The sequence below is a fragment of the Chenopodium album genome, chromosome 9 (genome assembly GCF_948465745.1).
Source record: "Chenopodium album chromosome 9, dcCheAlbu1.1, whole genome shotgun sequence".
NCBI lineage: Eukaryota > Viridiplantae > Streptophyta > Magnoliopsida > Caryophyllales > Amaranthaceae > Chenopodium > Chenopodium album.
The window spans coordinates 68,915,425-68,934,291 of NC_137842.1; the positions used below are offsets into that span (position 1 = coordinate 68,915,425).

The following is an 18,867-nucleotide window of genomic DNA, read 5'->3' on the forward strand; positions in this document are numbered from 1 at the left end:
GCCTTTGTTCATTGGGCCTTTGTTCTTCTTAGACATTCGTGTGATGGCCTACCAAAATTGATGATATATGGTGCATTTATTAGGTTTCATTGATTATGTTTTGGATGGTAAGATGTCTATTCTTGTAAGTTGTAAGAATGGGTTGATTTGTATAAGCTTCCACCCACCCCCTACTAAGGTAAAGTGAATCATTTACTAATTCAATTTAATCACCTATGAGGCCTATGATATTACCTATACGTATCAATGAAAAGTCGATTTCGACGAGTAATGACAGTAAGAAATCCTTGCAAGTATCTAATGAGAATCGAACCTAATTAGCTTGTTAAACGAGTTAAGAAATAACTATTACTTGGATTTTTTTTTTTAATGCATTTTGTTGGTATTGCTTTGGTAGCAATCAAACCTTAATACTAAATATAATTAAGTACGAAATTTAGATTCCCATTTAAGGTGAGCCTTTAAATATTGTAATTGATCTATTTCTTATTAGATATTTTGATATTAAGTATTGATCATCTTATTTGGTAAGGTTTATATTACAAAACTTAAGGTTGGTGAATCAAGCCCAACTTTTGGCTTTTTGAGGAGGGAGACTCTCTTTATATTAAACTCTCAGTGAAGTTAACTTGCTGAGTTGGATCAAGTTAACTCGTGTAATCGTGTCAGGTTTTATCCATCACTTCTTATCATATTAAACAGATTTAACATTTTGAGAAAGAAACATATATAGTAATATGGCTAGTAGTGTTAGAAAGGTTTACCAAAGTTACATAGAGCTATATAGATGATGTAATAACTATAACTGGATAAGCATATGCAAATAAGATCATATGAGGTTGTTAGTGTAGTGCATGGAAAGAGGATAATATAAGTTAATTAGCATGTGAGGATGGGCCATATTAATTTAAATTTTATGTTTTATCCACAAAGAGTAAAAAATAATACTGTAGAGAAAGCAAATTCTTACCTAAAGCATTATATTTCTCTCTCAAAAAAAAAAAAAAAAAAAAATCTAAAGCATAAAATTGGCAACTCCTTCAATCAAAACCTTCATACAATTCAAGTAGAAGACCTATTCTAGTATTCTTCCTTCCATTATAAGGCAATTCTATTCATCTTTTTCTTTTTTCTTTTTTCTTTTTTTTTTTTTTTTTTTTTTTTTTTTTTTTTTTTTTGTAGAATCATCCTTGAATAAAGAGATTGGCAATCATTTGAGAGATTCTGCTTTGGCCTTTAATTTTCTTTCTCCCATGCATAAAGGTGTACACTAATTTTATTTTATTCTCAAATTTGTAAATTATGATCCCAAAAGTAATGATATGATGCTAGCGGTACAACATCTATGAGCAAGTGCAATTTCCCATCAATTTTGTATTTTTGATTTGGAAATTGAAAATATTATATGGAATATAATTATATTAAAATGTAAACTGAAATTAAACGTAGAAATTCAATGACATCCCAACTGATGAACTGACCCAATATCCCATTAGCTAAACATTTGGAGTTTGTTTTCAATTCAAAATTAAGTTCTCACTTTTATGATTGTAACACCAAATATTATGCATTAATGCATTATTCAAGATTTAACACCAATCTTTCTCTTACTCTAAATGTTTACATTCTAATCAAGTGGACTCAAGTCAATTGAATAGGCTGATTGCGATAAATTACAATTATTCCTTTCTATTATGCAAATCACTATCTACAAACCGACGATATAGTACTAAAAGATGTACATGTACCACACTAACAAATCTAATACAGGAGTCAATTCCAGTCAAATTAACAACTTTGTGCATCTCATTCCATAACAAATCAACCAAAATTCTTACAATACAAGTTATACAACGATAATTCATCTCTCATAAAAATTAATAACTTCGAAATTAAATAAATAAATAAATAAAATTTCCACAATTTGAGCTAAGTAGCTCACTTATTATTGGGAACAGTTGCACCAGTATCATTACCAGAAACAGAGGCAGATTGATTGACATTATTACTAGCAACAACAATAGCTAAATCCGACGATGTTTCCAATCTTTGCCTACAAAAATGAACCGCAAACAGAAACGCAGCAGCCAATAATAACACGACACCTGTACCTCCGCAAACTACAGTTGTTATTAATAACGCTTTTCTTACTTTATTCTCCTTTTTCTTACCCGGTGACGTCTCTCTCCACCACGTATCCATCGACGTCGTTTTGTTAGAATTATCTAGAATCTCCGGTGAAGGCGGCTTTTTCTCCGGTGGAGAAGCTTGTTCGCCGAAGAACATCATCATGTCCGGTGACTTTACTGGAAGATTCTGGTACGGTAATCCATGCTCCGATGGCCGAAGCTCCCGTGATTCTCCGATGACAATTGCAAGTAACAATGCCACTGAAGTTGCTAGTAATTTCGCCATTGGAGTCGATACGACGGCGTTTTGTGGATTTCTTGTGATCATATAATAATTTTCTAGTGTTTGGATTAAGGCTTGAAGATAGTATAGATAGTTTGAGAAGAAAGTGAGCGAGTAGAAGTAGTGAAAGAATGTGGAATGAGAGAGAGACAAAAAATGGAATTGGAAGATATGTTGTTGGGTTGTTAACGTGTTACTTCATCATTTTTTTTATATTAAATATACTTATTATACAATACCCCATAGCGAATAACGACATTAAGAGTTTGTTTACATCTGAACTGAACTAAATTGAACTGAACTAATTGAAGTTAAACTAAACTGAACTGAATATTTTATGAGAGAGGGAAATTAGGACCTAAACTGAACTGAACTAAACTGAAATGAAGTAAACGTGAACAAGCCCTAAATGTCAAAATTATATACTTGTAATTTGGTATTAAAATTGTATACTATTCTCATATTTCACTTTATTAGTGATTTTTAACGTGTAAAAAAATTAATTTATTAGACTTATTACAGAGTGTAAATCATTTTTTTACATCAATAAATATGTCCGATTAAATTTGCATTAGTATATAATTATACGTGACAGTTAAATTAAAGCACTTAAAAAAAACGAAGGGAGTATATTTGGACTTAAGATTGGTGTATCGCGTGATTATATGTCGGTAAAAAACATGTTAAGGGCGGGGCCAAATGAAATAAAAACAGTTAATAAAGGAAAGGAGTGGAGCCATGGAGGAGTGAGAGGAGAGAAAAAGACATAAGAACGCCGCTGGGTTGTTTGTCATATTTATTCTCCGATGATGACGCTGAAATCTTTGGTAATTGGCGGTAACAATAACCAACTCTTCCTCTTTCACTGCCTTTTTACTTTTTGACTTTTGTCCTTAATCTTGTGAGTACTACTTTTTTCGAGATTATTACATTATGTTGTCCAAAATTTTAAGCTTGGAAGTACTTTGAGTAACTTGTGGCCAGATTGCGGTGAGTGTAGGCTTTGGGGCCTGTTTTTAAAGAGTGTGGTGCATATGGCTGTGCCGGGTGGCTACCTTAATACTTGTGGTCCATGTGGTGATGTGGAGTATATATGTATGTATATTTGTACTATATAAATTATAACATAATGTTGTGCTACAAGTAATATTTAAAATTTAAATAAAAAAAAAAAGTAATATTTAAAATTTGATTACATAATGGTTTTATAGGGAGTATAATCTTATTTACACCAAAAATAAAGGAGGTATGGTGAAATTTTAATAATTTTGGCCATTTGTTACCGGGTATAGAAAAAGGGTATGTTAGCATATAATATTACCTCTAATTGTAGTAGATGAAGAGTCTGTTCTCATACGTTGAAATTCAGTTCAGCTCAGTTCAGTTCAGTTCAACTCCTAATTTCCTTCTCTTATAAAATATTTATTTCAATTCAGTTCAATTCAGCTCAGTTCAGCTGAGTTCAGTTAATGAGAACAGGCCCGAAATACTCCTAGAGGATCAACTCGACTTAAAAACTATTTTGAGACTTTTTGGTAAATTCATCTTTCTTTACTTAATTTTTTTTTTTTTTTTTTATACATAGTGATTAATTCAATAACAATTTGAGTTTTTGAGTACTTCAGTATTTCCATGAAAGCTAAGTGGGTATTCAAGTATGCACAATTATGCAATGATGATGCCTTCATCTTTGGATGGGCATTAGTTTTGTTGCAATAAGATGAAACTTTTATAGTAACATGTGTTTTGGAATTGTAATTGTGCTTTAAGCATTGTTTTATGTAAGATTGATGGTTGACGTTTTTGCACTATTTATATATCATGGTTAACTTAATTTTTTCACCTCTATAATAAAATAAGTAAATATTATTGTATAATATATCATTATATTCGTCATAATGTGTAGTTTCATAATATAATTTTTTTATAATTTTTATAAATTAAAAATTAAAGAAATTAATTGTCAAACTTGTGTCTTGACAAATGTGTCGGTCAAACTGATACAAATAATAATAAAAAAAAAACAAAGCGAGTAACACCAGCATAATTCTATCATGCATTCTTATGTAATAAATGTTTGTAAAGATCCATTAGCTTATATAATTTAAAATCACTATTAATATTGAGTTAACTTGTCTAAAATTTCATAATATTCCCATGATTATGAAATGGATGATTCCTTATCTATCACTCTCATTGAAAAAAGCACCAAAAAATGGGCCGAGAAAATACCCTTCCACACAAACCTTACAATAAACAGGCCAATATTCATTTCGTCCACTTTTTTGCTTCCATTCAATCACTCGTACACTCTTCCTTCTTTCTTCCCCCACTTTCTAAATTAAACCTAGTCCACAACCCAATTTCCCCAAATTAACACCAACAATTTCCAGAAAACCCACTAATTTTCTGTTATCAAATTTCAATCATCAATGGGATTTCATTCAAATCCCTAATTTTTACCTGCAATTTCTGGGTAAAATTTGTTTTTGAGTGACAATGTCGTTGAGGATTAAATCAGTGGTTGATAAGTTTGTTCAAGAATTAAAGGAAGCTTTGGAAGCTGATATTCAAGATCGAATTATGAAGGAGAGAGAAATGCAGAGTTACATCGAAGAACGTGAACGTGAAGTCGCTGAACGTGAAGCTGCTTGGAAAGCTGAATTATCTCGTCGAGAGGTATATTTCAGCTCATTTTTCTTCAAATTCTTGTTGTTTTGATGAAATTGTTTTTAGATTTCTCAATTCAATTGGGTTTTGGTTAAATTGGTATTTTGGTTGCGAAATTGGGGAATTAATGTGGTATTTATGTATGGTGTTGCTGACCTATTGATTGGTTAATTAGGGACTGTGTTAATTACTGTTTCAAGAAATTTTAGTGCTGATTTTGTTAAATTTTTGCCATTTGTTGATTATTAGGGTAGTTTTGCTGACCCAATTTTGAATTGGTACTCCCTCCGTCCCTAAATTACATTTCTGTTTTCCTCTATTATGTGAAGAATAAATGCTAGAAATAGGAATGTAATTTAGGGACGGAGGGAGTATATAATTGGGTTGGATTGAAGCTAGTTATAGTTTTGAGAAAATTTAATGTTGTTTTGTTAAATTTCTTACTACTGCTGACTCTGCTAGTTTGAGGTTTGCATAACTTGATGGGTTCCTAAAGACAAACCATTGGCTAATGTGTAATGGATGGGTGTCCCTTGGGGTGTTAATAAGTGGTGTCATTAGCTAAGCCGCCATTGCGCATTTTCAAATAATGATAGTTATTGGTAAAGTTGCTTAATGTTAGTAAGGTTACTATGACTTTGTAATAATATATGACAATGAGAAGATCATCTCTCATTCGCTAAGGCAGGTTAAACCAATTTCCGAAGTTCTTTGCTTTTGCTCTCATAATAAGTTAGGAAGTCTTAGTTTAGTGTCACAGGTTCAATTGAAAACGCGTCCATGTTTGCCGAATAGTTTCCTTGGATATTCATGCCTTGTATGGAATACAATCATGTTGTATAGAAATGCTGTTTCTAGTGTGAAGACTGTGAACTGATGCCTTTTTGGAATCAGGTGAAATTTGATATCTAAGTAGGTGAACTTTAGGATAGTTCAGAAATCAGAGTTGATAATAAGAAAGCTTATGAGATTTTTTTTTGATAAAAAATGGTGTAGTTTCTGCTGTGCATTTCTATTTAAGTTAATGTCTCGTGTCTCTTGCACCATCATTATAAGTTGGTGACAATTGTGCAGTACGTGTGTTGCTGATTCTTTTTTCTGCCATATGAGCTAATTTTTCTCTTTCTCATTGATTGTTATCTTTATTTTTTCAGAGGAATTGATCTTGTTCTCTTTGTGCAGGCTGAGATTGCTCGCCAAGAAGCAAGACTAAAGATGGAAAGAGAGAATCTAGAGAAAGAGAAAAGTGTTCTCATGGGAACTGCATCAAATCAAGATAACCAGGATGGAGCACTTGAGATCACTGTCAGTGGGGAGAAATATCGATGCTTGAGGTTCTCAAAGGCTAAGAAATGATTGCTATTGGTTTCAGCTTACTTGCCTCAGTAGCTGCAATTTCGCCGAAATTTGGCTCTGTATGCTGCTTTCTGAGTAACTGTGTATGCATCTATGTGCAGAGCAAGTTTAAATTCATTTCAATGAATTGTTTTTGTACATGGTAGCTTATAATTTCAATAGGAACTACATATACGTCTCTGTGGCATATTGTTTTTCAGCAATTGAAAGATGACCTGCAGTTACCAGAAGCAAAATATTTTGAATTCTTTTTCTTTCTCCCGGGTCATTTTTGTGTGGTTACCTGTTGTAGACTCCATGGTTTATTTGCCATTGCGGTTATGGAGTGCTGGGACACGCTATTGATTTTACATAATCACACATACTAGTATTCATTTGTACACTCACATTTGATACATACTAGTATACTTAACTCTTATTGAACCTAACAGTAAGGTTACAAGTATGGACTTTTCGTCTTTTCATGTTTCAACAGCATTACTGCTTCTTCCCTCGCTGTCAAACACCACCATTCACAGCGCCAAGACTATAGCTGGAGGTAAGCAGAGAATACTATTTCAGCCAAAAAATATCATCTGTAAACATACAACATAAAAATAAAAAATGTCACTCATTTGTCAAATGGAGTACCATCATGCAACTTCCCTTTCTACTTCTTCCTTTCTTTTTTCTCCATCTCCTCCAATAACGAAAATTCCCAGGTAATTTTTTTTATTTTTTTTTTTTTTTTTTTTATTGGCAGGGCGCAAAACTACTCAATTAAAAGAAAAAAGATTTAGCTAAATGATTTTGCAAAAGAAAATTATTTAAAATTTTTTAATAGTAGCACGTGGTTGGAAGTTGTAACACAGTTCTTGACTTCAAACCTTTAAAGGGCTATTATAGAAATAACCGTCCACTAGCATAAATTCAGTAGAATTAAACCATGCAACTGCATAGCACTCTCTAACAAAAACGGTTCTTCAGTTACTACTAGGAGAACCAAAAACAATGAGCAGAATTTCCACAATCATCTACTACTTCTTGATCTATGCAATCTTTGCTAACACATTTTATCTAGGAAACTCAACAACTTTACAACACGGCAATGGCATTATCATCAATGTCAGAAGTTTTCGGGTTCGAGCTGATGGTAGAAGCGATGATAGTTGGGTAAGGGTTATTCATCTCTGTTAAAAAAACTGATCTTTGGTATTAAAATGGGATTAATGATTGATGTTGGTTTACATGATTTTGGATTAGGCCTTTAATGCAGCTTGGGAGAAAGCATGTAACTCTAAAGGCAATGTTACTCTTTTGATACCTAAAGGAACTTATCTTGTAGGACCTCTTAAGTTAAGAGGTCCTTGTGAGCAAGTAACATCTCTCACAGTATTACTCAAGGTAAAATAGATGAACAAAATGTGGTAGTTTTTTTAATGATAGCTTTTGATTTGATCTATAATTGTAGAAATGTTTGCTAGATTGAGGAAAATTTATTGATCTTTTTGTTCAGGGTACTTTGAAAGCGAAAACAGACTTATCTGAGTACGAATTTGGATCCGGGTGGATCGAGTTTGCCTGGATCAATGGGCTTACCTTGACAGGAGGTGGAGTTTTTGATGGTCAAGGTGCCAAAGCTTGGCCTTACAACACTTGCCCTACTAGTTCTAATTGTGACCTCCTCCCTACTGTATGTCACAAATTCACAATATTCTCTTACAAATTTTGATTTAAGTACAGAACTTTATGTATTTAAATTCAGTTTCAATGTTGCAGTAGTACAGAACAGAAATCAATGAAAATGTTGATTTTGAACAAGACTTATAACTGTTTGTTTTGTACATTTTTATGGCAGAATTTGAAGTTTGTGGGTATGAACAGAACGATGGTTCATGATATAACTTCACTGAACAGCAAGTTTTTTCATTTAGCTCTTGTAGAATGCAGAGACTTTGAAGGGAGTAAACTTGAGATTTTGGCCCCTGAGGATAGTCCTAACACGGATGGCATTCACCTCGAACGTAGCTCTAATGTTCGTTTTTCTTGGTTGAACATTGGCACAGGGGATGATTGCATCTCTGTTGGACAAGGAAATTCCCAAATTTCCATCACAAATATCACTTGTGGACCAGGTCACGGTATAAGGTATAACCTACATTCAACCATTCATGTATAGGACATCATTTTTTATGTTCCTGATTTAGGCTAATCTAGTTTGTTGATTGTTTTAAGTGTTGGAAGCTTGGGAAAATACCTGCATGAACAAGATATAAATGGACTTTTTGTAAGAAATTGTACGATTAGTGGGACTACGAATGGGATTAGGATCAAAACATGGGCTAATTCTCCTGGTAGAAGCGCGGCTACTAACATAAAATTCGAGAACATTGTGATGAAGCATGTAAGGAATCCAATTATCATTGATCAAGCATACTGCCCCTTCGATTCGTGTTCATCTGAGGTAATTAAGTCCCACATCAATATAATCTTTGTCCACCAAAATTAAGGTTAATGAGATAATTTAACAGACATTATGCAACTACAATGCAATTTTTTCTTGCAGGCACCATCAAGGGTGAGATTGAGTAACATATACTTTAAGAACATCAGGGGTACTTCACTGTCTGAAGTTGCAGTGACACTTTCATGCAGTAAGGGAATTCCATGTAAGAACATTTTCCTGCAGAATGTTCACCTGAATTTGACATCAGGGGAACGACTTCCGGTTTCGACATGTGAGAATGTAAAAGCAAGATACATTGGTATCCAGATGCCTCCTCCATGCCCTTAATAAGGGTTGTAGATTTTGTAGTAACATCTAACAAGTTGGCTGAGATTGATTTGTTGTATTGGTTAGTTGAGGGGTTTAGGTGGAACATTTTTGTGCTAATATTAATGTTTTCTGATGGAGTGAATGAGTAATTTAATTTTTTGTTGTAGGAGCATGACATCCTAAAACCTAAATTGTTCTACTCTATATTTATGCAAAATTAATATATAATAGTCCTTAATGACGAGTCTAAGGTTTGAGTAGAGCATGACTTTTCTTAAAGGTCCAATCGGACCTTAAGAATTAGGTTAGTACAAACTATTTTATATTAATGTGTGTCCCTATATCATTTAAGGTTGGCTTCACCTCTAGTTGGAGTGAGGTGGCAAGTAGCAAGGAAATGTGTCACTCGTGGTTTTCCTGTATGGTCTTTCCGTCCTTTTCTTTTTGACCATTTTTTATCCTATTGCCAACTATAGAATTTGAAGTTAAGTTTTACAATTTTGAATGAAGTTTCATGCCATCTTTAAAGTGGAAAAACTTATATTTCTTCCCTTGTGGATCTAGCACTTTTATGTTCTCTCTCGATTTTTTAATTATCCAACCTCTTTAATCCAATAGGAAAACAAATAAAGTATGTAATTTTAGTAAGTGTATATAAATATCCAAGCACACCTATTAAAGGCGAATCTATCCACTCAAGGCATTGCAAGCAAATGGTTTTTGAAAAGTGCTCAAAATCACAATCAACATTTTTCTAGTGCATCAGCAAGGTTTGAATTTTTAGGTCTACTATAACCCATGTCATACAACCAATTAAAAAACCAACCGAACATAAATTTTCGTAGAAAAGAAAAATGTTTGTTTTCCCGTTTTTTATATCAGGTTATGGAAGGATTAAATTGAGTTCTACTCCTTTTATCAGGTTTCATTTTCATTTTTCAATGTACATGTTTAATCATCAATAATTTCTAAGTTGCCAAATATATGTCGACTATCATACTATGTCCAAAATCATCATGACCCCAAGTGCACCTAAAAAACCCATATTCGATTATACGATACCATGATGCGTTGAAAGTTGTAACAAAAAACAGAGAATAAAACAATAAAGAAAAGTGGCATCTATAAATCCCACTCTCCTGGATCATTCATTACCACTACCCACGGTTGCTTCTCCAACATTTTTTCTGACCAATTTTCTCTCTCCTCTTCTTCGAATCTTCTCCGTCTTCCTTCTTCTTCTTCACTCAATTTCTCTCTCATACTCCCAAATTCAACAACACAGCTTTCATTAGAGAGAATATAAATGGAGAGTTCATCGGAAATGGTGCCATTTCCTCTGTTAATTGAATCCAATTACAGAGCTTGTACTATTCCTTACAGATTTCCGAATGATAACCCTAAAAAGCCGACTCCTACTGAAATTTCCTGGATCAATCTCTTCGCTAATTCCATTCCTTCTTTCAAGTAATTTCTTTTTTAATCTCATTTCTTGATGTTTGATTTTGTTTCAAAATTTGAATTTTTGTGATTTGCGAATTGGATGTTAGCGTAATGTTGTAGTGGGATTTTTTTATTTTCAAATTTTTAGCTGGTGTATTATTAATCAGATTCAATTCTTGTTGTCTTCACTGATTAAATGCTATTGTTTCATCAATTTTAGTAGAATTCAAGTATTATGATCATTAAATTTGTCGTTTTTCTGTTTTTATATATTTAATGTTTTTTGTGGAGGAGGTGGGGATTGGGGTCAATTTGACCATTACCAGGTGGACTGGTTCTTTTCTTCTCGAACTTATTAACCCGTATCTGAACTTATCTCGATTTATTTCAAGTGCTTATCGAACTCACTAGCATTATTGTGAATTAATTATACCTTAAATTTTTATCTTTGAGTGAAATCTGGAAAAATATAGTCTAATTCATTTTGTAGAGAAGCATTATAATTCTATGCAGCTTAAATTAAATGTATTGGCTCTTTCATTTACGGGGGTTTGAAGCATTTATGTCTATGTAGAAGTGATGACTGATAAAAGTCATTCAACACATAATCCTGAAAGTTTAATGGAATTAAAAATTAGTAAAAAGTTTAGGCATTTAAGTTTCATTCTTCTCTACTAATTAGCTACAATCCGAACTTATTAATATGAACTTACTTGAATGTATTAGAACTTATTTTAGTTGTAAAATGAACGTATCAACTTATGCTCATCCATCAGTGGGAAAGAATCATAATTGATAATGTCGTCTCTTATAAAATCATGTTGCTGTATGATGCAGTTGTGAAGTTGTTGAATGCCTAACTTTATTTTATTGTCTATTTGGATAATTTATTTGCCATACAATGAAGCTTATAAAGAAAGGCTTTTGCTTGGTTCTGTTTCAGACAACGGGCAGAGAGCGATAACACAGTGCCAGATGCTAAAGTTAGAGCTGAAAAGTTTGCAGAAAGGTAGATTTTACACTCGAGTTTCTATGTGTTCTGAAGCTCTTCTCTGCATTGTTGATCTCCTAAAGTTGATGCAAATATCTCAAGAAGATTAGTTTATTCAAGTTGCTTGTGAGATTACATAATAGTTTTGTTGCTTCTTACGTTGCATGTTCTTTATTTGACATTCCCGTGAATCTTCTTCTGATTCATAATGTCTTACATGATTGACACCTTGCACTAATCTGTCCAAAAGCAATTTTTTAGTGCACTTATGTGCATCATGTAATTATTCTTCTATCTTAGTATTTGCCTATTTGGCCTAAAGACATAGTAGATTAGTAGCTTAAAGTTTTGTGGGAAAACTGGTATTCCTGTAACTATGGTTGGTGAAGAGTGTTAAATTTGTGCTAGAACAGTACTCTGGAGTTCAGATTTTGAGTGTTTGTGTAATAATGGAAGTGCATTGTTTATTCGTAAACTTGTAATCCAAATAAAACTTTTTGACACCATCTGTATTTATGAAGATATGGTGAAATACTCGAAGATTTGAAGAAAGACCCAGAGAGTCACGGTGGCCCTCCTGACTGCATTGTAAGTGATAGTTGTAGCCTTATAGAAGTCCAGCTGAAATAGTTTTTGTGATTTATATATTTGATCCTTGCAATGTTCTCACTATAGCTTTCCCTTTCTTCTGCAATGTAGCTACTTTGCAGGCTTCGGGAGCAAGTGCTTCGGGAATTAGGTTTTAGAGATATATTTAAAAAAGTTAAGGTAATATATTTGGTTATTGATAATTTTCTAGCTCTTCCAGTGTTTAGATCATCACATAAAGTCTGCATTAAAAAAAAATTATGAGATGAGTTTGATACTTGTGCTGTTGTACAGTTGGTCAATATGTCTACTGATAATATCGTTTCTATAATATGTAGGATGACGAGAATGCAAAGGCTATATCTTTATTTCGCAATGTGGTGAGTCTTAATGATGCTATTGAGGATCCAGTTAAACGCTTGGAGAATCTGGTCAAAGGAATATTTGCTGGAAACATATTCGACCCTGGCTCTGCAGAGGTACTCCTACTTTGTGTTGTATACGTTGATCAGTCTTCTTAGAACTTGATATGATAAATTATTTTGTTCATCTTAAAAATACAATTAGCCAGAAGTATTGGATTGGAATTGGATCTTTGAAGAATATTTTTTTTTTTAAAATTTTATTTTATCAATATAAGCACAAAAGGTTCATCTGCAATCTGCTCTTCTTTCTGTTGTCAATGTAAAGTGTTGACATGCTGATTTTCTTATGCTCTGTATACTTTGTAGCTTGCAGAGGTATTTTCAAAGGATGGGATGTCCTTTCTGGCCAGTTGTCAGAACCTGCTCCCTCGACCTTGGGTAGTTGATGATCTTGACACTTTCAAACTGAACTGGAGTAAAAAGTCTTGGACAAAGGTGAGTTCTTAATTGGATTAATAGTGCTGCATTCAAATTTGTTCTATCTTACGCTCCTAAATCTCGCGCTGACAATCAGTCTGTTTACTTCGATATGACAGGCTGTGTTTTTTGTTGATAATTCTGGTGCAGATATAATCTTGGGAATTTTACCATTTGCCAGGGAATTACTACGCCGCGGTACACAGGTTTGTTGACAATCAGCATGCACAGGGAATTAAGACGGAGACCCGAGGGTGCACCGGTGCGAAGAGTGGAAGAGTGGGACCATGGAGGGATTAAACGAGGAAGAGGGAGACCAAAGATGACTTGGTTGGAAGGAGTGAGGAAGGATATGAAGTGCATGGATTTACGTGAGGATGAAGTTTTGGATCGTAAGGGATGGAGGAGAAAGATTTATGTTGATGACTACACGGAATAATCAAATTTGGTTCATGTTAGCCGACCCCACTTTTGGGATTAAGGCTTTGATTGATTGATTGATTGATTGATTGGTACACAGGTTTGTTTTTGCAAGATTTGCACACAATGCCTCTTAACACTGGTGCACACACGTCTGCACTAACACATCTACTTGAAGGATTGCAGTCCTCCAGAATCCGAAGTCTTCCACATCACCTATCAATACAAAATCATATAAAATTGGTCCTCAACCATATGGTTGGCTCACACTGTGACATACTGTATTTATTGAATGCCAATGAATTCTTTCCTGTTACAGTTGTCTTGCAAATCTGTGTGGTTTGTCTTTGTCAATGAACTGTATGTATGGAAAGTTGGGCCTGTTGCAGGCTGAGAATGGTGCTTGACAGACTATGATATGGCTTGTTTCACAGCTAGAGAATTATCTTTTTTAATGTGGCTTGTTCTTGTAAATCAATCTTGTTTGTGTTTGATAGGACAATATTTCTTGTCAATCAACAAAGTGAGGTTTAATATGGAGCTGTCTCAAAGAAAATAGTGGTTCATTTTAAAAACGATGAGGATTGGAAGAGTATAAGAACTTAATACCAAATGTAATTAGAAAAAGGAAAGGAAGTATCAGGGGACACCTTTTTTGACCTTCTGAAGAGTAGGATTTGAGAAAAAAAAAAAAGATAAAACCTCAACTGCTGCAATTGGTGATGTGTTTGTGGCCCTTTAATATAGAAGATTGTGCAATGAACTACTCCCTCGACCTTGGATTGCACTGACTTATAATTGGATAGGGGAACAATCTCTTTCAGCTTTAGGTAACTCCTTTAATTTCTATACACATAACAAAAATATATGGAAACCAGAAAGCTAAGAAAGGTGAGCAATACACTTAAAGACTAATAACCTTTGAAAACTGATTTAAAGGATGACGAGAAAAGGGGGTAAAGAGGAAGAAGAGATATGGTTATTTATGGAAAATATGAAATTTATAAAATAAGACTCGAGCATGCATTTATTGTCTAGAAGACTAGAAGCTTTAATTTTTGGTTAGCTGTATCTTTCTAATGATTAGCTTTGAGATTATGTTAATATTTTATATATATTGTCTGCTAGATGATTCAACTACCTTGATTTCAACATATTGTAATGCTGCTTTTCAATTAATTTGCTGCAGGTTATTTTGGCAGCCAATGAATTGCCTTCTATCAATGATGTTACATATACAGAATTGTTTGATATTTTATCACAGGTAATTTTGCATCTCACACTGTCTTTCTTTAAATCTGTCCATTTGTGATGCCTCTCAATTTATGGGTTTGCTGGTATTCCTGTTTTCTTTATCAGTTGAAGGATGAAAATGGACAACTCATGGGTGTCGATACTTCTAAACTCTTGATTGCCAATTCTGGCAATGATTTGCCGGTCAGTGAAAAGTTTTAAATTTAGCCTTCAGAATTCGAATGCATTTTCTTCTGGAAACTGTTGTATGATGTACTTCGTATTAACTTTCTGACAGGTCATTGATCTTACAAGCGTGTCGCAAGAACTTGCATATGTAGCTAGTGATGCTGACCTAGTTATTCTGGAAGGAATGGTATGTTAATTTGCCATGCTTCTGATGATTTTTGATGTATGTGTATACCATAAAACATGCATCTACCCATCAACAAATGTGCAGTATGGGCCAGATGGTCTACTTTTAGCTAACACAAGAATACTGCCTGACTGAATCACAGAACTCTAGCTCACACATTTCTGTAGGGGTTCGATGTTGTCTCCTTAAGTACTCTAAGCTGGACTGATTGGTTCATCATGAATTCTCAAACTATTTGTCTTACTAGTTACCAGTGTTGATCCCCTTTATATATGAAAAGTATATGTTTTTTCATTTTTGGTAACACTAGGCTTTAGAATTTCTGAACTTAAGAGCACACAGGCGCTAGTGAAGCTGCAGGACAAACTAAGCCCAGCACTCAGTCTTAAATCCAATTGATGGGTCAATAGACAAGGGCACAACATATGATCTGGCAATCTCAGCAGATTTCTGATTGCTGTCTGGGCCTTTCAGCGTTGTTCTCTTTGCTTCTTTTGTAGTTGTTATAGGTGATTGGATTCTGTTAGAGTGCTTTGCAGTCATGCAGAGAATTCAATTTTCAGAGTTAGCATAATTAGGGTATAGTAGTGTCATAGTGTGTGTATTTGCAAGGCCATGTTTTAAAGTCATAACAACTAGGATTTGAATTTTCCAACAGAGGTCCCTTCAACTGGGCTTTTAACCTTTACTTCTGTATCATGATTAAGATTTACTACTTCCACACCTCTTTTTTCATATTATCTTTTGCTTAAGAAGACTATAAACTACTCTGTATTATTCCCTTCTTCCCATATTTTTAGCAGCACCCTTCCTTATTGGCCCATCCCAGATTACTTGCAATACTTCCATTTATTTCATGGATTCAATATTACAAATTATTTTAATGTTTCTCTCCTTCCTTTTTGGACCAACATCTATTCCACTTTCCCAATAAAAAACATTAATAAAGTAAACCCATCCAGTAACTATAACCCCAAAAAACTACTGTCAGTTCTTTTTATGTTGTAGTTGGTTAATGGAAACGAGTAATTTAAGAAAAATTTGAAAATGGTTAGAGTATATTTTGGACTTCACAATTTGCCAAGACTAACATACCTCTCTTAATCTACTTTCATTGTTCTTTCAGGATTTCTTAGTCATCAAAACTTCCTGTTGCAATTTTAGGTTTTTGTTTATTTAAGCCAGAAAACTAGAATAGTTATTTGTTCTCAGCTTTCGTTTTATTAATGTGATAAGTGTGAATATGACTAATTTTAAGTTCTTGGTACAACTCATATCAACCACAATGGATACCTTAGAACAAAAGCTGAAATCTGGAGTTTGTAGAGTTGATGCCTTTTCTGATATATATATTATGTTTATTTTTATTGTATCAACCACAATGGATATATATATTATGTTTATTTTTATTGTAGCAACTTATATTACCAGTTTTGCTGATAAATCCCCCTCACCTACAGAAAATTGCTATAAGAGCTTTGGTATTGGACTGTGTATCTAACTTTCATATAATTCTGATTTGGATTCCTCGTCACTTTTGCAGGGGCGTGGAATAGAGACAAATCTGTATGCTCAATTCAAGTGTGACTCCATCAAGATTGGAATGGTATATATATGGTTTATGCCCCTATCATCTGTCTTTAGTTCAGGAAAATTTCACATGCATAGAGAAACTTACTCATCCCTTGTGCTGGTCACAGGTAAAGCATCCAGAAGTTGCCCAGTTTCTAGGAGGAAGGCTTTATGATTGTGTCTTCAAATACAATGAGGTCTCTGATTGATGTAAATCTTTGATGCCCCCCAAAAGAATCACCTTTTACTCTCATTAAAGTATCACAAATGTACAATATCAGGTCCTGGTGACGTGCTGGTTTTCCTGTACAGCATATTATTAGTATTTCCTAGAGTATTTTGCATTAAACCCGAGGCTGATTCGCTCATGTCGAATGCCATTTTGACAGGCCATTTTAGGGTCTTATTTACACATTTATCGGTATGCTAATGCTCTAGCTGTGGGAACAAAAATACTTTCCATTCTTTTATTGTACTCAAGAACAGTAATACTAATGTGAGAACCAGGAAGATTTCTGAATAAAATGTTATTGAATTTCCATATATCTAATGAGAAATACACAGAATGATGTCTATCATATTCCAATGATAAACTTTGTATAAACATTTACACTTATTATTGTTTGTTGCTTGGATTGCTGCAAAGGCAGGAAGAAGGGTGATTGAGGAAAGAAACTTCTGACAAAATTATCATTTGTTCTTGGTTGGATAAGATGCCATTTTGTTAATACCACACAGTCCCTCGCGGTGTCCAGTATTTCTCTTCATTCTTATGTATCCTTGTTCTCCCCATTTTGGTCCCCATGAGTTCTTCACAATGATGTAATCTGATCCCTTTGTTGAACCGTACCCTACAGCTGTTACTCCGTGGTCTAACATCGTTTCACAAGGCCCGTCAAAAACTCCCTGCACAAAAGAAAAAAAAAAATTTAAGCTGGTACGCAGTAAACATCTAAGGTCCATTTTCAAAGATGAATCAAGGAAGGGTGAAACCCCCTTTTCCTGCTGTCTGTTTTGCTGTCTTTTTTGGTTATGAATAGTATCTGATGAATGATGTAGAAATTTGTGCAGGAGAGCTTACCCCGCTGTAAAATTGGAAGTCTCTCCCAGAAGCACCAATTCCGACACTAATAGGTTGGTGAGCGAGTGCCTTCAATAGACTTGCTTCATCATTCCTTGGAACATCTCTGTGACCATTAATGGTCACTACTTCCATCTTTTCCTGTGAAAATGTCACATAATATAGACAAAATCGATAGATGAGCATGTTTTCTAGCATTATCTCCTAGCAGATGTGGTTTGAGCTTCTGTGTAGTATATACCTTTTTTGTTTCACAAGTTCCTTCCTCCATAAGATAAGGATAGTCCTCCTCCTTGTGAAGTCCACCATTAGAGACTATAAACTTAAACGCGTTATCCATTAGCCCACCATTGCAGCCATTATTGCTAATATCACAGTCTATCAGTTGTTGCTCAGACAGTGAGGTTAGGTTTCCTGTGACAATCTGATTTATGCCCTCGACTGCAGCAACAGTTGAAAATGCCCAACAACTTCCTGCAGTATTGAAATAAAATCAAAGTTCATGAGAAACTTCGAGCTATATACTGTAGCGATTTTGAGTTAATGAGGAACATTTTCAGCTTACCACATGCACCCTGGTTCTTGACTGGTGTAACAGCTCCTTTCGTTCTCCAATCTACAGACTTTGGTACACTCTTTACATCTCTGTAAGTGAAGTCTTCTGAAGAATCCACCTGTTTTTCTTGTGCAATTTTCAAGCCTAAGTACTTATTCTTGAACTCTTGATGGGTCAAATCTGCAAACTCATTCAAGCCAAGCCAATAGCTGCTAATACGCTTATTACTCTCATCAATATGTTTCAAGTTATCTTTGAATGCCTCGAACCTAAGCAGCTTCTCTTCGAGGCTATCATAATTTTTCAGGTGCTTTGACATCCATGTTACAAAGAGATTGTGGAGTCTCTCTTCTGAACCCAAGTCATCGGGGGAGTAACCAACGATTGAGAAGTCATGAGCGAAAGCTGGATACGCAACTAGAAACACAATGAAGGTGAAATAAAAGATTGTTTTAAGTGGATATGACATTGTTGATTTGGAAGTAGTAGTAGTAATGTGTGAGGTTGGATTGGTTTGATATGTGCAGAGCTTGATAGGATATTTATATGCTATGGTTTATGTAGCTTATTGC

General features: G+C 34.3%; 4 protein-coding genes across 4 annotated transcripts; 3 read left to right on the plus strand and 1 right to left on the minus strand.

Annotated features, from left to right (window-relative positions):
* The first annotated feature begins 4,654 nt into the window (after positions 1–4,654).
* LOC145558997 (uncharacterized) lies at positions 4,655–6,692 on the plus strand. Its single transcript, XM_081620382.1, has 2 exons — positions 4,655–5,091; positions 6,265–6,692. The coding sequence occupies exons 1-2, from the start codon at positions 4,912–4,914 to the stop codon at positions 6,436–6,438; spliced, it is 354 nt and encodes a 117-aa protein (XP_081476508.1). The 5' UTR covers positions 4,655–4,911; the 3' UTR covers positions 6,439–6,692.
* A 301-nt stretch (positions 6,693–6,993) lies between these two features.
* On the plus strand, positions 6,994–9,265 carry LOC145558994 (exopolygalacturonase-like). Its single transcript, XM_081620379.1, has 6 exons — positions 6,994–7,590; positions 7,681–7,821; positions 7,934–8,110; positions 8,276–8,565; positions 8,653–8,881; positions 8,984–9,265. The coding sequence occupies exons 1-6, from the start codon at positions 7,429–7,431 to the stop codon at positions 9,209–9,211; spliced, it is 1,227 nt and encodes a 408-aa protein (XP_081476505.1). The 5' UTR covers positions 6,994–7,428; the 3' UTR covers positions 9,212–9,265.
* A 1,033-nt stretch (positions 9,266–10,298) lies between these two features.
* On the plus strand, positions 10,299–17,201 carry LOC145558995 (damage-control phosphatase At2g17340-like). Its single transcript, XM_081620380.1, has 12 exons — positions 10,299–10,660; positions 11,580–11,645; positions 12,149–12,215; positions 12,327–12,395; positions 12,554–12,694; positions 12,947–13,075; positions 13,177–13,263; positions 14,667–14,741; positions 14,837–14,914; positions 15,009–15,086; positions 16,630–16,692; positions 16,787–17,201. The coding sequence occupies exons 1-12, from the start codon at positions 10,500–10,502 to the stop codon at positions 16,865–16,867; spliced, it is 1,095 nt and encodes a 364-aa protein (XP_081476506.1). The 5' UTR covers positions 10,299–10,499; the 3' UTR covers positions 16,868–17,201.
* A 144-nt stretch (positions 17,202–17,345) lies between these two features.
* On the minus strand, positions 17,346–18,814 carry LOC145558996 (cysteine protease XCP2-like). The gene is made up of 4 exons (XM_081620381.1): positions 18,305–18,814; positions 17,981–18,213; positions 17,740–17,880; positions 17,346–17,564 (listed from the first exon to the last, which is right to left on the minus strand). Exons 1-4 carry the CDS (start codon positions 18,762–18,764, stop codon positions 17,349–17,351), a joined length of 1,050 nt encoding a protein of 349 aa, XP_081476507.1. The 5' UTR covers positions 18,765–18,814; the 3' UTR covers positions 17,346–17,348.
* Positions 18,815–18,867: the final 53 nt, after the last annotated feature.